Here is a 21,511-nt window from a genome sequence, read left to right on the forward strand (position 1 = left end):
TACCAATCTATCCTTATCCCACACTACATCTCCAATTGTAGAAAAAGAGTTCTATACATAAAAGAATATACACAGTATAAGTGAGCCAAACTTACATGATGTATTCTTTGCCTTCTTGATGGCTCCAAGGTTCTCTGCTAGTTGAATCAACTATAGCTTGGCCAAGTCATAGCTATGGTCCTTCTTGACTATCTTATATCCCAAATCTATAGCTACATAAGACACTATTTAGTTGGGTTGACTGATATAACATCGACTGCCAACTCAATGATCAGATCATCAATTGTGTGAATAGACATTCTTCTTCCATTCCACTTCACCTTGGTAAGTTCTTCAATTATATTTTTGGCCTAGTAGTGAATAGGCTTCACTTGGTCAAGGGTAGGGTAACTAGTTACCTGATGTATAATCAATTTGGTAATCTTTATTGGCCTATTCTCTAGCCACAACTTCATTTTATGCAATCTACTTAAACAAATCTTAATCCACTCCACCTCAAAAATCTTGGGAAAAGCTAGGGCACAAGTTAACCATTTCTCGACAACTACTTTGTTTTCCTCCTTCAACACTCCATTTTTGCATAGCTTTTCATATGCATTCCTCATCTAAAAAACACCAATTTTACCGATCTTACACATGTAACAAGATCTCACATCATGTACCATGATAACATAAGGAGCAATTGATGATAATGCTCTAGATGTGTCTCCATTCATCATGATTTTAGGATAAGCCCTAAGTTTTGGAGGAGGGCACACATCATTTCACACAATCTGAGAATTATTGTCCTTCAATCCCTCCTTCTTCCCACTTCTAGATGTGGATGATGCTATTAAAAACTAGAATTTATGAACTTTAAACAATTTTGCAAAGTAATCAAACTCAGTTCAAAGAGACTTTTCAAACTTGCTCACTTTCACCAACAACACACACTACAATCCTTTGCAATTCATACAAATGGCTCTAGAATTGCCTTGATATTACTCCAAGGTTCTCCAAGGTTCTAAATTATTGGGTAAATGAGAAAATGAACTAAAAATCAACTAAATACCTTTAAATAGTCAAAATACCCTTTCATTTAATATTTCATACTTTTAGTAGTTAAATACATAGTGCATGCAAGTTGTCTCACCTCCCACAAGAAAAATCAACATTCATACTTCCATTCATTGGCTTGGTCATGACATCAATTTGGTCACAAATGCATTCCATTTCTCAATCACATCTTGATCAAATATATTAGCTTAGTTCATAGTGTGATTTGGTCACTACAATCATTGATACTGATGCTCGACACCAACTATGCTCCAACTTAGTCTATGTTCTCTTTACTTGGTTCACATTGGTAGGCTTGTCAGTCTCCATGTAGACCTATAAAGTAGCTTATGTCCTTTATATTTGATAACATTGTGTCATAGAAGCATGTCACATCATGTGGTCTATGTGTTTCACTGTCATGTCACATTGATTGTGACTCACCATGCTTGCTCTCTGCCTATGACTATTCCATTTCACCTTTATGTGTGTGTGACCTATTGTAACCATTTTCTTTGTCCTAACTGGTATAGGACTCTATTAGTAGTCATTTTGACTTAAAGCTTTTGTCTTCCTTCTCAACTAGTTGCCAATCAATGACAACACTATGTAATGCTAATTATCAGTTGTCACCTCTCTCTAATCTTCATGCTAATTTGATTGATACCTCCAACACTTAGTTCTCAAATCTTCCAACTTAATCAATAAATCAATCCATAATTAGTTAATTGATTCAGACTAAATAATCCCATTAATTTTTTTCTATTTTAAATCCTCATCTTTCTTGATTCTAGTTCTTAAACTTAACAATTTAATATATTTTAATGGATTTTAATGTTCTTTTCATGTATCCTAACTCCTCATGCTCCTATGTGTGACCATGCTGACTTAGTCCTTTTCTTGCTGACACATTTGAGCATGCTAAACTAATCCACTCTTTCCCCACACATACTAACTATGAGGCATGCTAATCCTTTACCTCACGAATTAACTTATAGCTTGTATCCAACTCCTTTCTCACATATATGCGAGTGCATCTCTTGTAGATGCCACATTGCTCACAAGTGTAAACATGCTTAGCTTTTTCATGTTACATTCCACTTGTCATTTTCTCATTTAGTTCTACTGATCAAATCCCATCATTTTATCTTGGATCTTCATCCCCATGTGACACTTAAGTGCTATGAATTATATCAATGTGACTTCAAATTCCAAATCAAACTTATATTTGATTTTGCAACTTGACAATATGTTTTGTATTTGATAATTATATTTAATAGACTTACTCCTCATTTAATCAACTATTCATACATGATTGATCAATAGACTTACTCCTCATTTAAAAAACTATTCACACATTATCATCATGCCTTCCTTCCATTTTTTTTATGACTCATTTCAATGTCATGAGGTCCATTTGAGTAGGAACTAGGACAAGAGCAATCACAAAAAACCAGAGCTTATCTCAAATAACGAAGGTTTAATGCAATTTCAATTGTTTATTTCACATTCCTCGTTTATTAATTTTCATTGTTGCTCTATGACAACTATTTATCTTCAACTTTAATTTTTGAATTTGTACTCATTATTAATATATTATTAGTACTTGTCGCTAGGCATAGTACATAGTTGTAATAAGTTTTGAATTCTATTCATTAACTAGTGATTAAAAATTATCATTTCAACCAATTAAAAGTTATTTTTCATTTTTCAAATTTCTTTTATTATTCTAAATTTTATGTGCATGTTATTTAAGTTTCAAAATTTTATAAAACATTTCTCTACATTATGATTGGTTTGTAGATTTGAGGTGTTATTGACAAATTTTTAGGAATAGTAAAGTGTAATATATTTTTTTCAAAAATTGACCATAGTAATTAAACAAAGAAAAAAAAGGTATGTCATATTGTATTATTATTCATTTTTTAATAAACTAATTGTAGCTTTTATGTTAAATTAAATTAATTTTCTTATCTTAATATTTTTTAGTTAATGTCAAACATTATATTATTATTTTTTATTTTTAGTATTTTGATATCTAATATATGAAATTATGTCAAAGGTCTATAAATAACTTTACTTTACATTAGGCAAGAGCCGACTACACAAGGGTAAATTGTGAGCCTCTTATTCGGGTGTTCTTGGGTTTGAGTCCACTTGAACTTTAAAAATAATAATAATTAATCACAACACATAAAAACTAGCAGTTGCACATTTTTGTATGTACAACGAGAAGCTAATAGGTGTGATATGTTTTTGCAAGAGTCTAACCAAATACGTAAACATCAAGGAACATAACACAGCTTCCCATTTTCAATGGTTCTTCCAAATGAGGATGAAAGAGAAGTGAAGTTTCTAATTTTTTCCCAAAGTTACATTTAGTAGAAGACTAAATATAAGAATAAATCACATCAAGTGGTTGTAAAGTAATGTGACTCCATTCATGCATGTTAGATGATCACACAAATATGAAGATAACCAACTCCATAGACATAGTAAATGTTTTAGATGTGAGATTCCAAAACCATAATAAAAAATGGATACAAATATTTATATTTACATATAACTTATTTTTAAGATTATTTATTATTAGAGTAAAGTTTATTTTGTTTTTGAATAGATTTCCTTTCATTTCCATGATAATTTACCGTTATGATTTTTATTTTAGTTGTCTATAATTGTGTTTGTTTTGCAAATCTATTTTAGCTATTGTGAAGGAAAATAATGTTAGAGGTACCAACAACAAAAGTACTTCTATCATCTTAATGATGGATTACAGAATATGATCCAAAATGTTAATGCAAAAATACATACTATATCAAATCTAGAAACAACATAGTTCATAGAAATCTACTCTCTTAGTAAAAACTTGATTAGTTTAAAATGGAGATAACAACTAATTAATTTTCTAAATAAATAGAAAAAAATTTAGAGTTAAACGTGTAGATAAATTAATTTATAAATTAAATACAAGAGTTTAAAATGGAGATAAATAAATAAATATGAAATAAAAAAGAGTGAACAATGTAGATAATAGTTAATTAAATTAAATAAATAGGGAAAAAAATAAGAGTTAAAGTTGGAGTGAGATAAAAAAAAAAAAAAAAATTTAAATTTTAGAGGGGTACACGCTTTGACCTGGAGCTATGAACCAGTGAGGCCACAAACAGGGGACCTCATCCCCATGAGATTTGAACCTTGATGGTAAGGATAACAACACAACAACTTAACCATCACAACATAACACTATTGGCAACAAGGACTGACAATTTTCCAGTCAAAGGTTGACAATTTTTCGGTCAAAATAACTATTTTAATATAGCCTATTCGCTAAATTTTTTTTATAAAAAAATAACATAAAAAAAAAAATTAGAAATTCAATATCTTATTGAACTTTAATGTAAATGTAAACTACATATTCAATCAACTTAGTATAGACTCCAATCTAACACTAAGTTTAAACATAATTCTAATTTACATGTAATCTTATCTTAATTGAATTTTACAATTAATTATAAAAATCTATAAATAGATTGTGAAATTTTATTTCTTTAAATTTTAAAAGCCACTAACACTTGCTAATTTAGTTATATATATATATATATATAACTCATGCACTAATCCTAACCTTACCCAACTCTCAAAAAAGTTTTTAAAAAAAAAAATAATAAATATATAAGATTTTAAAAACTTATATACTATTTAATTAAAACAAATATTAATTGCCTAATTAAAGCCAAGTGCTTGACACTAACACTTGCTAATTTTGTTATATATATATATAACTCATACACTAATCCTAACCTTACCCAACTCTCATAAAAAATATATATAACACTCATGCACTAATCCTAACCTTATCCAACTCTCAAAAATATATATATAAAAAACTCATGCACTAATCCCAACCTTACGCAAATCTCAAAGAAAACTCACTCTCGTCTACCACTCCTCTATCGTTTGATAGACAGCTCCGTTATATCGAGGACTTCGCAAAGTAATGAACACTACATATAATTACCCACTGGCATGAGAATAATGACCGCCTAGAAAATTTCAATTTGTTGGTTTATCCTAGCAAAATGCTCCTTAAAAATAAGTTTTAACTTTCATTTTTATTATTTTTCACCCACAAATGGATTATGCGCTGAGTCGGATTTTAGAATTTTAATGTCGCATTCAAATCTCTCATTATACAAAGTTTAGCTTATCTTCTGAAACAGAAAAAATTATCACCTTTAGAAACCGAGACAACAAAAAAATTAGTAGAGGACTCCATTAGTTGTCAATTTTGTTAGAGATTTATTCCTTTTACAATGTCCGCATATCAACTAAATTGGGATAACATGGTATCCATCTTCAGTGCAGCGCTACTACAGATTCTGAGCGAAAAATTGCATGCCATAATCTCTTTATGCCGTCGCTTATCTTTATATTTCTTATTTCTTATGTCTCATTTTCATTTTCAGTTTTCGAATAGTAACTCGAAGTTCAAATTAACGTCTTTAAAAGTTTGTCTATCGCTCATTTTCAGATTCGTTATCCTCATTGATGACAGGCATTTAACACGGCTTTCCAGAGCTCGTCCATGATTCTGTTTTGGAGATATAACCCCTTGAGTTCTGAAAGGATTGTAAGCATTATATTTACCCATTTATTGATATAATGTTTATTTGATTTTCAGGGTTGCTTTCTTTTGCAAAACGTGGTATGTACAACTTATTCTCACAGAGATTTGCTACTCCATTGTATGTTAATTTATAGCTTCAGAAGTAGTAGTTTTTTTCCTGTTCCATTTGCCTCCTTATGAATCTATATCCGTCCATTCTTCCTCCCATCTTTAAAATCACATTAAAATAAGACCAATTTACATTCTGGTTTAATCAATTTATTAATATCTTCATTTTAAATAAGAGGGTTTGCAGAAGTAATTGAACCTACTGCTACAAAACTTGATAAAGGAATAGGAACCCACCTCCATGCACTCTTCCTGGACGAACTCTCCATATCAACAATTACAAACATGAAAACTAATTTACAATCTGCTTTAACCAGATTATAATTTTATTTTGTATTATTCTGAAGGGATTCACAAAACTACTGAAAGAAATTTCCAAAAAAGGACCATTTATTGGTCGAAGATTGATTCCACAGATTCCGAATCAAAATTTCATTCAGCGTGACCCCAAACCTTAAAGAAGTAGATTTCACACACACTGATCCTACTCTTCTATGTATATCTTGTGCAGGATCAGAAGACACCCAAATGTGACTAATGTACATGTTTCCCTTGTATTTTCTTCAAACATCAAATTTTAAGTGACGAGAACAAACTTGTACAGCCTCTCCAACTGTGAGGAAGATCTGATCCTGTCCTATTTCGTCAATAAAGCTGGATGCATGAAGCTTTTCAATTACTGATGCTGCTGGATTTGCAAGTGCTAGCTGTGAACAGAAAACTACTAAAGGATGAGAAGAAGTCTACAAATGGTGGTCAGTGATTCCAGGCATTAAGCAGAAGCTTTTAGCAGTTTAGATCTGTTAAGGTTCACCAGCACAACAAAGATTTAAATAAATTGGGTGAAAAGCTAACCTGCATTTCACGTTTATGTAGTGTTTTATGGAGTTCCTCCAAGGCATGAATCCCACTGGTGTCTATGTTGATGATAGCTGCAACCAGAGACAGTAACCATCAATTGTCAAAAAAGAAACATTTAGAGCTAATAAATGAGTAACAAGAAGCAATGTCCTACGTTTTTTTATCAGTATCTCCAGTACTTTACTCAATTTTCCCATTTTAGTGCTAAGAAGATAGTCAGCTAAGATTTGTGAGCGTATTAGAGTGAAATCTCTTCAATGGAACTTACGGGACATTTCTATTATCAGGAATTGTGGTTTCAGTTGACCTTTTTCCTGTAGTTTCTCTTCTTCATCATCTATCCACCTAAGAATTCTGCAAAAGGACAGCCCATAACGTCAGAATCATTAGCTATTTTATTGTTAGCATTTGATCCATCATAATAAAAAAGTATGCTCTTAATGTTATGACAAAGCTAGCACCCAGCTAAAACATCATGAGGATGTTCGCGAGTTACTCTGGAAAAGACTCTGTGAAGAGCCAATTTTAATTTGGCACACCTCAATGCTTGCCAATAATTAGAACTCCAAAAGTTAATATTTTATTTTAGTAACTCCATGAATTATAATTAGATATCTAAGATGGAGCCAAATAATCAATTAAAAAGAAAGATGCAGCCAAATCATCAATATGGAAAAAAAACGCAGCCAAATCATGTGCAAGTGATTTAGTCATGAATGCCTTGAAGAGAACTGAAAATTTCAAGAGATCCTTTTAAGCATTCCTTTGGAAGATAAGAAGTCCACATATAAACCGAAATCAGCAACTCTCAACATCTTGCGCTACATCATTTTATAAACTGGTATCCTTGTGCAGCAAATTCAGCAAACATTTTCAAACTCCACTCTCTATTATCATAGGATTCCTGATTGGTTTTGTGATAATTAGCTGCTAGTAACCTTTCCTTTTTCTTTGCACTGATTTAGTGACTATTTTCTCTTTCTAACATTTCAATTTGAAAATTGCTTATGCTCCTGCATTGAAAGACTGTCTAGTAACTGCTTATGTGCTCAGATATTAGTTGATGCAAATATCATACCAGATGACTAAAATGATAAATCAATCTGACTAGATAAAAAGGATGATGCCCAAGTGAAAAAAGGCTAGTATGGGTCACCTTAGTTTTCATATTACTCAAGAAATTACTGCATTCATGTTTCTAGTTTTCATATTACTCAAGAAATTACTGCATTCATGTTTCTTCTACCTCAATCTTCATGTAACAATGATATCAGGTCATAATTTCTTCCAACCTAGAAACCATGGTCTTCAAAGAAGCATGCAATGCTTTGCATGAAAATTTCCAACTCAGAATCAGAAATGTATAGCATAAGAATTCAAACATTCATAGCTATAATATGCCAATGTTCTTTGCATATGCATCTTTTGCTCCATGCATCCTTAAAGCAATATGAGAATTAACCTCCCGATCTAGATGTCTCTATAAAATGTTCTTTGTATACACATCTTCCCCTTCATGCATCCTTAAAGCGATATGATTATCCTCCTGATCTAGATGTCTCTATAAATCCTTTAATGCTAATCAACGTATCAAGTGTTACCCTTGTTTCAGTCTAAAACAAAATAAAACTCTCCAGAAGACCAATTCATTTCTTTGCTTAGGTGGATTTATACTGATTTCAAAATAATAAGTATAATAAAAATGAAACCTGATTTCAGAAGACAATTGCACCTCTCTAACTTCACCAAATGCTTAGAATAAGGTTAAACTGCCATAGGCTAAGGATAACACACTGATTAAAGAATGCTCCTAGAGAAGGAAAAAATATAATGACATGATCGTGTGGCATTTTTTATGTTCCAAAAATACTCAAAACTAGGTGGTGCAAAGCAAGAGGAATAATCATTAATGCATGTGTCAAGAATCTAGGTAAGAAATATAAATGATTGTGTAAATTCAGCAACAATTTAGCAAACACCAATTTTGACGCAGATAAAATACTGGTGTATTAAAATAATATATAACAAAGACAATCATCATACTAACATGGACTTCACTTGTATCACCAAAGCTTTTATCGATTTGAAGAGATGGTAGACTTTTATGTCTTTCGAGGTTCAAATCATTCATTGACAGTTCTATTTTCCAATTATAGTATTTTATTCATTCCATCTTAGGAAAATTATTTCTGCTTAGCCAGTGGACAGAGAATACTTCTGGAAGCAGATCAATTCATCCGAGTCTTACATAAAAAAGAACCAGACAAACAGTTTCAACTTCCCTAGTCTCATCATTATTTTTGGGTGTGGTGCCCACCTAATCTCATACTTGAGATAAATTCAAACTGTAAATGAGATAAACAATGACTTCAAGTATAGTGGGAATGATCTAGAATAGAGTTTATCTACGCATCCATTCTACTCTTATCTGCTTGGCCTTGACCATCACACTTATTTTTGCAATTCCCTCTCTTCCTCTGCTAGTAAACCATTAAGCTTGATATATTAGAAAATATCTGTTTACAGAGGATGTCAATGTGTGCTCCATACTGATTGTTGACCTTGTTAGCAGAAAGGTTATCTATGTATCAGTTTGACTTGTTTTACCATTGAATACATTAAACAGTGGAAGATATACACAAGCATACCATTTAAGAAAGAATTGGTAAGAGAACACCACTTGATATGTTAGGCTAAAGGCAATATAGGGGCTCTAGTGGATGCTAATTTGCATGCTTATACAGGTGTTTAGCTGTTATTAGAATCGAAGAATGCGTTCTTTCATGTGTTCTATAAAAAAAGAGTGAACACATCTCACCAAAAAAATCTATGAAAGATGAAGAACATGGAAAAAATGCAATAAGAATTTTAATGTAGATCCCCTCTCAAATAGAAGTAAAATGCTTATTAAGACAATATTATATATACAAGGACACATATATCGCCCATAGATAAGACAACTGAAACAACTCCTACCTCTCTCGGACATAATTTGCATTTGAGAAGTACAATGCCGAATCAATGCGGACAATAAGAATGCCAGGAATTTTGGCAGCATCTGGATATTGTTCAATATTCCTATAAATATTTGTTCCAGGAATTTTCCCCAGCAGAGCTGTATGTGGCCTTGTCACATGTAGAAGAATTTTCGCAAATGACAGAGACACCTGTTTCAAAGCCAATGGAAGTAAGATTAAGACGCCAGTTTCCTTTATACAAAATGCTTGTGGGAAAGCACAAGTGACAACTCATTCCAAATTTTATCCATGCACACACATAAACACTTGTAGAAAAGCATAAATAAAATTTCACAACAGACTATATAAGTTTATGCACACACGAGTGTGTCTAGAGAGAGATGAAAGCTTGAAAACCAACTACTCTCTCCAGTTTTCTTGTCCCACAGTCATTCTGCACAAAATGGCAAAGACCCACACTACTTAGTTATGCCTTTGGTAAATAGTAACTTACAGCAATCAAGAGGCCGATTTCAATTGAGATAAAAACTACACCAAAGAAGGCTCCCATGCAGGCAATAAAGTCTAGTTTATCAGTTTTCCAGATGAGGCGTGCTGCCTTGATGTCAATTAGACCAATGACTGCATTGATGATGATAGCAGATAAGATTGCATTTGGAGTGTACTTGAAGAGTGGTGTAATCAACAAAAGCGTCAGAAAAACCATGGCTGACATCACAATATTTGAAACTGCTGTTTGACAGCCTGCACTATAGTTCACTGCTGAGCGTGAGAAGGAGCCTGTGAAAAAAGACAAGCAAACACTTTAACAATCTAATGTATAAAATTGATGAATTTCAAATACAAAATGTAAAGAATGGGAAGAACAGATCACAAATGCCAAATTTTAAAATAACCTGTTGCAACATAGCATGAGGTCAATGAGCCTGCTACATTCATAACACCCATTGCTATCATTTCTTTGTTGCCATCTAAATGGTAATCCTTTAATGCTGCAAATGTTCTTCCTATTGCAACAGCTTCCTGAAACAGTAATCATGTAATGAATGGTATCAGTATTTGGTTTGATTAACATCAGCATGTAAAAGTCTAAGCTCAGTCTTTAGTCTAGCATATAAACTTTGTTAAACAATAAGTTCTATAACATTGTCACTCAGAGCAGGGCATCTTCTCATTATCAACAAGAAAAATGACTTGAAGAGACTTTAATGACTACTGCACTTGATGTTTACCGTACCGTAAGAGCAATCAAAGCAGCCACAAAACCAATTTTAACACCTTTTGCAAGAAGGTCTCCACTAAATGCAAGTTCACTTGCTGAACTAGGGTTTATTCCTTTCTTGATGTGATTAACCTGTCAAAGAGTATTTCAGTACAACCATTTTAAATTAAAAGTACCTAATGATTGCCACAATTTGACTCTTCCTCCCCTCATCCATCAAACAAAAAATAATAAGAACTATTGCGATAAATAGAGGATCTCTTAGCTTACAATTGCCACACCATGTTTATCTGCACGTGTCAAAAAGACAAGGAGAGTTGACAAAATGACCGAGACCAAAGGAGCTATAGCTGGCACCCAGAAAAATCGCTTGTTTTTCTTGCCCTGTTCAAGTTGATTCCGAATTAGAGTGTGTTAGTTGAATTTGTACAAAACTCTCATTCAGTGATTGCCTTAAAAATAAATGCCAACTGCAGATTAGGTTTTTGAGATTTATGAGGTTTGCACTTAGAAACTTCCAAAGCAGAATATTATTCTGCAATACTAAGAGGACTTACAATATACTTAGCTGTCACAAGAAAGCTCAAGAAAATTGTTCCTATCAAAATTGTCTCCCAATTCCACTGTAAAGAAACAAAATAAATTAAACAATATGTCTTGAGAAACTAGGAGCTGATTTCTTAGAGCAGTTTCAACTTTCAGCAGTGCTGCATTGCATAAACAGTCTATCTTTAGAAAAGAAAAAGTTGATTTTAAGGATCCAAGATTTGAAAGATAGTTGCAAAAAATTATACTATACAATTGCACAGTATAAAAATAGGATAACTATTAAAAATACATACTCCATGATGAACTGGGCCCCATACAGACTTCATTACAGAGATAATGTCTGTTTTCTTTGTGAATTTCTTTATGCCAAGGAATCCTTTCAGCTGTTGTAGTCCAATTGTAATAGCAGCACCTCCCATGAAGCCAACAATTGATGCATGCGATAGAAAGTCAATGAGGAAACCAAGCCTGACCAAAAGAGATTTTATTAATTGATGGTGCATTCAAAGTAGCAGAATTGCTCTCGAAGTACGTATATATATTTGCATACCTGCAGATTCCAAGTAATGCCTGGAAAGCACCAGCAAAAAAGGTCGATGTGAATACAAGACGGAGGTAATCAGGAGATTTAACATCATCTATTTCATTCCTGGCCAATGTTCCCACCAAGATAGAAACAACAGCTACTGGCCCAATTGCAATATCCCTGGAGCTTCCCATTGCCGCATATATCAACGGAGGTACAAAGCTAGTGTCTTCAAAGGTCAGAGAAAAAAAATGAAAAACAATTAATCACCCATCTAACTAATGAAGCAAATTGCCTAGCCATTATATTTGCATTTTAGCAATCTGCCTGTAAACAATTCCCAGATTCTTAAAACAATCAACTTTTGTTGTTCAGTAAAGATAAAGAAAAGAGTTCACTGGAACATACAGCTAAGATAGCTTGTAAACCTATTGTTATTATGGAAAGCTAAACCTTTCACAAGATTTTTAAAAAAAATTAGACTGGTCAACTCTTCCAAGAGCCAATGAACCACAAATAAGTACATTAGGGAACTCTTTTTAGTGAAATCGTAAATCATTATGCAAACCAGGGGATTTTTTATCGACTATGTTTAGGGAATTAAGTAATTTTTTTACAATATTTTCAAGAATTAAATAGCCAAAAATTCCCAAGAACAAAGAAACCACAAATAACTAAATATGCCTACTCTTTCTTTTTCTAGACCACATATTTGATTGGCAATTTATAATCCCGTTTGTCTAAAAAAAAACATGCATGTAAGGGCACAAATAAACTTGAAACATCCCCACTATAATGAAAACACTAGTAACAACACATTACAGTTGCCATATTGAAACTAGCTTATCTGAGAAATATTCAAAACTGACTCTGTCCATACGTAAAGCTACTCTTTATTGTGATCTTCCAAACAATTATGCAAAACAGGGCATTATTGTTGGGCTGTATTTGCCAGTTCACGCAAATTTTTTAAAAATCAGAATGGAAAATTCTACTGCAGTGGACAGAAAATCTCACGCTTTTTAAAAATAAATTTGACTTGCTGTGGAAAATATCTCCTAGATATCAATTGATGAGCTTAAGGGGCTTTCTAATGAATGGTTCATAAAGCACAACACTTGGTGAAGGTTTTGCAAATGGGGTTACAAGCAAAGTGGGTTTAAGCATGGAGGAAACTCCATAGTTAAGCCCGCTCAAGATGTAGTATTGGGATGGGTGAGTGATTCACCTCTCTATGAGCATCACCTAGATCCAACGAGTGCTAAGTGTTCTATTCACTGTCATGAAATATGGTTCAATGAGTTTGATTCAAAAACTACACAGTTTGAACCCTGATAGCAATATCACAATAGCCTCTAATAATAGATTTCTTAATTTCAAAACTATAGATTCGATAATAAGATCTTCAAACCACTCCTCTTTAATGCTAAACCGCCATTTAAAACAGGTTCTGTTCTTAAAATATTATTGACTATTTTTTCCATAAACATGCATACCAAAGTAATGAGAATCGGAACCGGATTGGAATTGGCAAAGACCGAATCAAATCCCGAATCGGCCATGAATCAGAATTTGGCCACAAATCGGCAAATTAAAATAACCCTTGAAGTTTAGAGAGTTTAACAATTTAAACCTTATTTCATACACCCTTTATTGAATATAACTTAAAATACTGTAATGCCATCAAATAGAAGCTAACATACATAAACAAAGAACATAAATGATAAATCCATCACATACGTAAAATCTAAATTGTAATTTGTAGCTGAAGTAAACATAAAACATAGGATCATATGACATAGATATATAGAATTATAAATGTTGTCAAATCATAAATGTATGTAAGATGAAGATCCATAAAATCAATGACATCAAACCATAAATGTATGTAAAATGAAGATCCATGAAACGTATGTCTATCTATAAACAAAATGAAAAGACAAGTCTATTTGCTCTAGCTCTAGCTCAAGTCTATCTCTCACTTTTCATCTCTTTTTGTCGTACTCAACAAATAGAAGGCCTTTCAGGGTTATAAGAAAGAGAAATGTGAAAAAAAAATCATTAAAAAAGTTGTATTTTTTTTATGTTTTTTAGTTGCCCAATTAGGCTGCCCGATATTTCTAGCTGATCCATGGCATTTCATGCCAAGAAATTGCCAGTTTGATTCACTGATTCACAAAATATTGCCTAGCTTGAATCGAATCCCCAAATCACATGAATCGTGTGACTCGCCAATTCTCGTTAATATGATGCATACTATGAAATTTATCAAACTTTTATGAGGACTAATATAGGCTATGTTGCATTTATACGTTATTTATATGAAATAGACAGGATCAAAATAATATTGTTTAAAACTTTTGCCCAAATGGGGAGTTGTCAAAGATACTTACAAAGGCCATATTGAGGATCCAAGTTTGCCAATTTTGCATATCCAATATCCTATCCAATTCAAAAAGGAGACACAGATTAATTTACAATAACGGGTAGGCTTCTTCATAACAAAACAGTTCAATAACAGCATTCAAGAATACAATGACACCAAGCTTGTTATCGGGGGCTACCATGCATTGAGTTTTTTAAAGTTTCTTTGGTAAAAGCAGTAAAATCTTGAAAACATGAGGAGTTAGTAGTCCATAGTCCATACCTGAGGAATGCAGAGACTAGCAATTGTTAAGCCTGCAATCAAATCACCCTTGAACTTGCTCAACGAATAAGACCTTCCCCACCCAAGCACAGGAAAAACTGCCTCTGCACCGAGCATGAATTTCTTCGACCTGGGCTGGCGCTTAAACTGGCGAAGAGGATCATCAGGGAACAAGGTCTCCTTCAATGCAGCCTTGAATTCTTTCATCAGCTCCAAACGAGGCGGAGCGCCCACCTTATACACAGGGACATCATCCATACCCTTACGAGAAGAAGGGCAGCTTGCAATGTCTAGTTCTTTGGAATCATGTTCAAGCCCAGGTTCAGGATTTACATGACCCATTTTAACCCCTTGCCCTAAAAAATTCTCAAAGTTTGCGTACTTCCTCAATGTTTTCCAACTAATGCTTTAATCCCCTTACCCACAGCTCACCCCACCGAAAAACCAAGAAAAATCTCTTTCTAGTTCTTTCAGACTACAACACAATTTTATTGTGCTTTTTTTATCCCACTTAAATTTTGCATCTAATTCATATACTAAGCCCTCAGATTTCCAGTTTCGGTGAACCACCGTCAACCAGGACGATTGGAACTCTCCCGATTTCAGTTCAGATAAGTCACAATTCACAATGGCGTTAAGTACCAATTTACTTTTAATAAATAGCCAATTGAATTTCTACACAGCTGGAATCCCAATCTACGAAAAACAAGCCGCCAAAGTATAATGTGTTCACCAAAGTCGCTAACATCTGAAAAAGAAAAACAAGCTAAATTGGTATCAGACAAAGATATCTTGTTCAAGTCAATAAGGCAAAAACAAAAACCACCAATTCGCGCCAAAGTAACAGCATGCCATGCAATTCAGCATTCAACATTGAACAGACAATTTGTCAACAATTTGAGACAGCGACAGGGATTAAGATAAGGAAATGTGTGATTAGCATATCATACAAAAAAAGCAATCGAATCCAGTAGACAACATATTACCTACTTGGGCTAGAGAAAGCGGCAATTGATTCGAAGCATAAATGCAAGTTATTGCTGTATTTCTACCGTTTCACATCAAACAAGAAATTCGATTCATTTATTGAAACCCCACAAAACATACGGAGATTCTGTGAAAGCCAACAAAACATACAGAGATACTTTGAAAGGCCACAAAACATACACAAAACCTTTGGGGGCTCAAGGTATAGATACACTCTGCCTCCCCTTATATAGTTTCCAATAGCCATCTCTTCGACAGTTGTTTATTGAATTGAGAAGGAAAAGGTGATAGGAATGAAAATTTCAAAGAGGAGGACGTGGGATTTCGAAGCCGAGAATCTATTGTGCATTCGGACGAGAAGGCGTCTACATACCATGGATCTGCTGTTGCTCCCTGCGCCATGGCTGGCCCCACCAAGGTGCTGACTTTCACAATACCCTTATAGAAGTCGAGTTATTTAGGCAAAATCCTGACCTCACAAACATGAATTCTTTTTCTCCATTTGGGACAGTAAAAGTTGGTTGTATGAACCTCAATGCCCAAGAGAAAAGATCGTTTGAATGATACCATTGAAACTAGGTATTGGGCAAGTAAATTTCTTCGATGTTCATGATTGCATGGATTTTATTCCCTTGCATGACGTAAGTGCTTTGCTTCTCAAAGTGCTAAAGCTGAAAAGTACATGGTTGGTCTATGGAGACTTGGGTTTCTAAGGTGGCCCTTGGAGATTATTGAGGTTAGTAGGTCTCAAGTGGACATTAATTTTAACTTTTTAAGGTTGAAGAACATCTTATTTTTTAACTTAATATTTAAGTAATGAGAGGCATTTATTTTGTCAAATTTTTATGGGGTCTAATCTCGATGAGCCTCTTCAATTAAGATTATAAGATCTATCATGTCAAATTCACTTACGACTCAATCTTAGCGTCATCTCATATGATAGGGAACGCATGTTGAACATTTTTTAACCAAGATTCAAGAATTGAGGCTCACCTATTCAACCAAATTTGTCAACGACATGATCTTGGCCTCATTGGTTATAATGTTGGACCCTTCCACTTGACAAGATTTGATATTTGGTGGATTCATTAAGAGCAATTCAGTTTCACCATAGACAAAAAGGACCATTGACATCAAAGAAATTTTATTTTTTTTAAAAGAAAAGTGTTTTGTTTCTTGAGAGTTCTCTTTTACATTTGATGTTTTATTAGCATACCTTTCAATATGGGAATGAATAAATTGTGAAAAGAATAAAGGTGTTTCTCATAGTAGACAATATTTGACTATTGTTATTAAAAAAATAGTAGAATGTTCATTTGTTTTTAACTTTTAGATATGATATTTTATTATCTAATAATTTTTTATTGAGAAAAAATAATAATTAGAAGAAATTTAGATTAAAAAATAGTTTTTAAAAAAATTGTCTTTGGATATCATGTTTTATTATTGACCTATTTTGTAATATGATGTTTAAATATATTAATATTTGTTATTGGGAAAGAATAAATTATAAGAAGAAATTCAAATTGGAAAATTGCTTCTTAAAATTTTACTTTTGATATGATTTTTCATTATCTTAACCTTTCTTATTTGGAAAGAACAAATTATAAAGGACTCATTTAGATTAAATTGTTTCTTATATACAACATTTTTTAAATTATATTATATTTTTGTTATTGGAAAAGAATAAGTAGAAATTCATATTAAAGTGACGTCTCTCAAAAGTTGTCTTTTGTATATGATATTTTATATCTTAACCTTTCTTATTGGGAAACGTTGAAGTTGAGGAAAGCTTAACCCATAGTTTCCAATAATCACTTGCATGCAAACATCTATCACAAAAAGAGAGAAGGAAAGTTATGGAGGCTTGAATTCAGAGATACACAGAAGATGAGACATTTTTGATGCGCAAAAGATAAATTACAATTGTATTGAATGAATGAATTAGAGAGAGAGAGAGAGAGAGAGAGAGAGAGAGAGAGAGAGAGAGAGAGAGATCATTATAAAAGGATATCAAAACACTAACATGTAACTAACCTAGGTTGGATGATAATAATTTATTTATTAATTATTATATGCTTAAAGTTTAGTATAAGTGAATTAGAGATAATAAGTGACTTAATACTTAAATTAAAATAATTTAATTAATAAGGAAATACTTTATTACTCTAACTCTCCCTCTTTATATAAATTAAGGAATAATTAAGAACCTAAAAACTTACTACAGAAAGTAAATTTGGGTCCTGACAACAAGGTATGATGAGGTACCCAATCACAACCAAATCTTTGTAAAGAAGAGAAATAGAGAAATCAAATGTGAAAAATACTACTCCAAAAAGAGATCAAAATAATGTCTCAGAATATAGGAACAAAAGGATGATCATGAAGAACATCACTGAAGCATGAAGTTGCAAACATTGTCAAACTGTTGATATGAAGAACCTCCATTGAATAGAACATGGCCAAGTAAAGAAGACTAAGTATGAAGAGTTGATCAATTGAATATGGAAGATATCTTCATGGCCTCCAAAAATAGGAATAAAATGAGTGTTATGGTAAATGATCCATCTCCCCAAAATGCATAGGTATTAAGCCACTGCATCTACCTAGTACATAGGAACAAATACTGAATACATAGCTCACTCCATCAAACAAGGTAAGGCTAATGTCAAGGAAGGAACACTCACTTGACAAAAGAAGATGGCAAAAATGGCCAACATGAAACTGCTAAAGGCAGTTTATAATGTAGTGTGAGTACAACAAAATAGAAAGATATGCAAGATCCCAAAATACAATAGAGTGACACTTTATCTCAGTGCGTTTGCATAAAAATGCTACAAAAGATGTTAATAAAGATCATAAGAGACATAAGGCTAGTACTATATAAAGTACAACCCAAGATGAGTGATCCCAAGTAACAAAAATGATCCCTAGATTTGAAACAACCAAGATATCCACCAGAGGGTAAAAAAGAAAAGAAAAATTGAATACAATGTACCAGATGTATAATCTGAAAAATAAACAACATCAATGGACAAAGCACAAAACAATCTTTCCAATGATAAAGAGTTTCCCAAATTGAAGATCAGATGCTTGAGATATGTCTCATAGAGTGCAAAAATGACGCCATGACTTTGATAGAGAGAAAACCCATCAGAAAAACAAAATCAATAAATCAAACTTACACCAATGCAATAGGCTTGGAACTAGCTTTTCAATGATATTTTTGTGAAAAACAAAGTCTGTATGAGAAAATTATGACCAAAAATCACAAGTAGGTCAAAAGGAGCCAAAGGGGCATGAAAGTGCTCATGTAGTGATAATGTCAATATGTCCTTGTACTAAATTTGATGGTCATACAGTCGTCGCATGCAAAAAATGATATGGTGATGTGTCACTAATGTGGCATTACTGACTAGACATCTAGTAATGTGGCATTGCTAATGTGTCTGATGACATGTCATGTTGACTAGGTACTGAAGTGGTACTAACATAGGTGATGATGTAGGCAATGAATCATGCGCTGACATGTGTTGGCATACCTTTGTTGACATGTAGTAATGTTTTCCTCAAAAAGTATTTTTTGAAAAAAATAAAACATGCACTTTTCAAAGTATTTATTCAAACTTTCTTTTTTCTTAAGCATCTCTTTCTTTTTCTTTCAAAAAAAGTGAACTTTTTTTTTTTTGTGATTTAGAATCAATTATATCCAATTATCCTACTAGCATTTCAAACAATTTAGTACTAATTCAAACTTTATGAACTTTCTCAGCAATAAGTTGGTAATCACATTCAACTTATCAAATCACACTTATAACAACTTTACTTCAAACTATATTGATCTCACTGTTCTTATTTATACCAAGTATCAAAGTAATCTTTTTGCTTCTACCGAGTTGTAACTTTAAGCAAATAACATGAAAATAAACTTTGCAACACATAAGAATTCACACATTTGACACATAAATTTAATGTAGAAACCCAATAAAGGGAAAAAAACACCTGGGAAGTGGCAACCCAAAAAATTCACTCTTCTGAAGTGACCTCTGCTAGGATCCAACCTTGTGAAGGTTGTATGCATCTTTTTAGTGTGAAATGGTTAGAGGATTTTGACCAAAGATCATCAAGACCTTATCACTCCTTGTCATTACTAAGAGTGGCTTGCTTTGGAGGACTTACAAACATCACTATCAATGTTATCATATAATATTTCAAAGACTTATTAGGTCCACTCAATTTAAAGATTTTATCTGTTAAAATGGCAAGAAAGTATCAATCAAGTGATTTGCTAGGTTTAGCACTACCTTGCTTGTTCAGATCTCTGCTTCGCTCAGTTTCTTCCTTTTGATCTCTTACTGGCTATTTCTCAGACTTTATCTTTCACTTTACACTTCCTTTGCTTGACATTTTCACTTTTGTTCTACTTGGTTCACCTTGTTCTTCAACTTGATCAACTGCACCCATATCAAAAAATTATTAGCGAATAATCAACAACCAAAAATAGTCTCACTCATCTCCTTAAATAGGTAGCTTTTGCCTTCCAGAATTTTCTTCTTAATCACGATCGTAGACTTATTCAATGTATGTAGTTACTCATAAAATAGTTACATCTTGAACTTTGTACTCATCTCCATTTTGTTAAATGTCAGTCATCAAATCTTCATTACATGTCTCAAGTCGTAGATCTCATAACTAACTATGATTTCATCCTTTAAACTTCTTGAACTTTCTTAATTTTCACAAAAAGTCAACCTCAAATTAATATTTTCTTTTGGTCTTCATTCAATGAACACTACAACTTTACTTGGGCAATACATCACTTGGTTAACACTAAAACTTTAACTCTTCCTTGCTGGGCATTCAGTGAAAACTATAGTCATTTGGTTAATATTGTATAACTTCTTTCACTGATCAACTAGTTATGAACTTCATCATAACATTACATGATTGTAAAACAATCAAACCAACATTATACTATCATAATCCAACTCATTCAAGTACCCATTAAATACCAATAATTATCATCTCTTTCTTCACTGTACTTTCTTCAAATCCTCTTTATCAATCAAATAATCTAGTACTCTATTGAATTAGCATAATGTCTAACCAATTAAGGCTTGACATCAATGACAACATAACAACTATTATGACTCTTTTACATACAATAACAACATTACTAGTCCAAGCTAACATTGGGAAGTGTGTTCGATCTGGAGGCAATTTTTTTTGCCTTAGATTGCAATTGCGTCGAAATTAGACAAATTGTATATTAAAATAGATATTTTTGGGCACTACAAATCCAACGATGAGGTTCGTTTGGGTTCAAAGTGTACCAAAAAAAGTGACTTAGGTCAATTCCAATACAATAAACCTCTAAAAAATAATAGATCTAAAAACAAGGCCAAATATCTCATGAAGAGACTAGGGGTATGAAAGTTTGGAACTTTGATACCATGTTGAAGCTGAGGAAAGTTCAACTCACAACCCCCAAGAATCACTTGCCTGCAAACACTTACCACAAAAAGCAAAGATGTGAAGGCTTGAATTCAAAGATACACAAAAAATGATACATTCTTGATATGTAAAAGATAAAGTGCAATCGTATTGAATAAATGAATTGCAAAGAGAGAGATCAATCCTTATAAAAGGATATCAAAACCTTAAAAGGTAACTAACTTAGGTTTCATGATAATAATTAATAAAAGAATTAAATATTATATGCCTAAAGTTCAACTTAAGCAAATTAGAGATAATAAGTGACTTAATAATTAAATAAGAATGATTTAATTAATATGAAAACACCTTATCACTCTAATAGGGAAGAACATTTAGAACAAATATTAGAAGATTTATATTGAAAAAGTTGTATTTTAAAAATACATATGTCATGTATAGTGTTTGTGTCCAAATTATTGGTTTGTTTATAATGTATATGGTGATCTATAAGAATATATCTCTCACGAATGAA

General features: G+C 32.7%; 1 protein-coding gene and 1 long non-coding RNA gene across 5 annotated transcripts; one reads left to right on the forward strand and one right to left on the reverse strand.

Annotated features, from left to right (window-relative positions):
• Positions 1 to 5,306: 5,306 nt before the first annotated feature.
• Positions 5,307 to 6,421, forward strand: LOC149535423 (uncharacterized). Its single transcript, XR_016357978.1, has 3 exons — positions 5,307 to 5,431; positions 5,594 to 5,668; positions 6,285 to 6,421. It is a non-coding gene; the product is annotated as an uncharacterized LOC149535423 (long non-coding RNA).
• Positions 6,062 to 16,141, reverse strand: LOC149535424 (sulfate transporter 1.2-like). 4 transcript variants are annotated; one of them, XM_089807071.1, is made up of 14 exons: positions 15,917 to 16,141; positions 14,557 to 15,304; positions 14,303 to 14,351; positions 11,934 to 12,138; positions 11,677 to 11,851; positions 11,392 to 11,457; positions 11,105 to 11,218; positions 10,850 to 10,966; positions 10,509 to 10,635; positions 10,106 to 10,392; positions 9,611 to 9,801; positions 6,903 to 6,988; positions 6,629 to 6,705; positions 6,062 to 6,480 (listed from the first exon to the last, which is right to left on the reverse strand). In XM_089807071.1, exons 2-14 carry the CDS (start codon positions 14,896 to 14,898, stop codon positions 6,337 to 6,339), a joined length of 1,980 nt encoding a protein of 659 aa, XP_089663197.1. In that variant the 5' UTR covers positions 14,899 to 15,304; positions 15,917 to 16,141; the 3' UTR covers positions 6,062 to 6,336. The 4 variants fall into 4 exon arrangements, with proteins under 4 accessions (XP_089663197.1, XP_089663198.1, XP_089663196.1 ...); XM_089807072.1 differs by having other exon boundaries at positions 15,724 to 15,954; XM_089807070.1 differs by lacking the exon at positions 15,917 to 16,141 and adding an exon at positions 15,547 to 15,742.
• Positions 16,142 to 21,511: the final 5,370 nt, after the last annotated feature.

This window comes from Cupressus sempervirens, chromosome 10 (genome assembly GCF_028749045.1).
Source record: "Cupressus sempervirens isolate cs-2001-9-10 chromosome 10, ASM2874904v1, whole genome shotgun sequence".
NCBI lineage: Eukaryota > Viridiplantae > Streptophyta > Pinopsida > Cupressales > Cupressaceae > Cupressus > Cupressus sempervirens.

Coding starts and splice junctions, on each gene's coding strand:
- LOC149535424 (XM_089807071.1), bottom strand. CDS start 14,898: ATGGGTCATGTAAATCCTGAACCTGGGCTTGAACATGATTCCAAAGAA. Junction 11,219..11,391: donor TTGTGACAGCTAAGTATATT/GTAAGTCCTCTT, acceptor CAACTTGAACAG/GGCAAGAAAAACAAGCGATT. Junction 9,802..10,105: donor AAATCGGCCTCTTGATTGCT/GTAAGTTACTAT, acceptor GCTTTGAAACAG/GTGTCTCTGTCATTTGCGAA.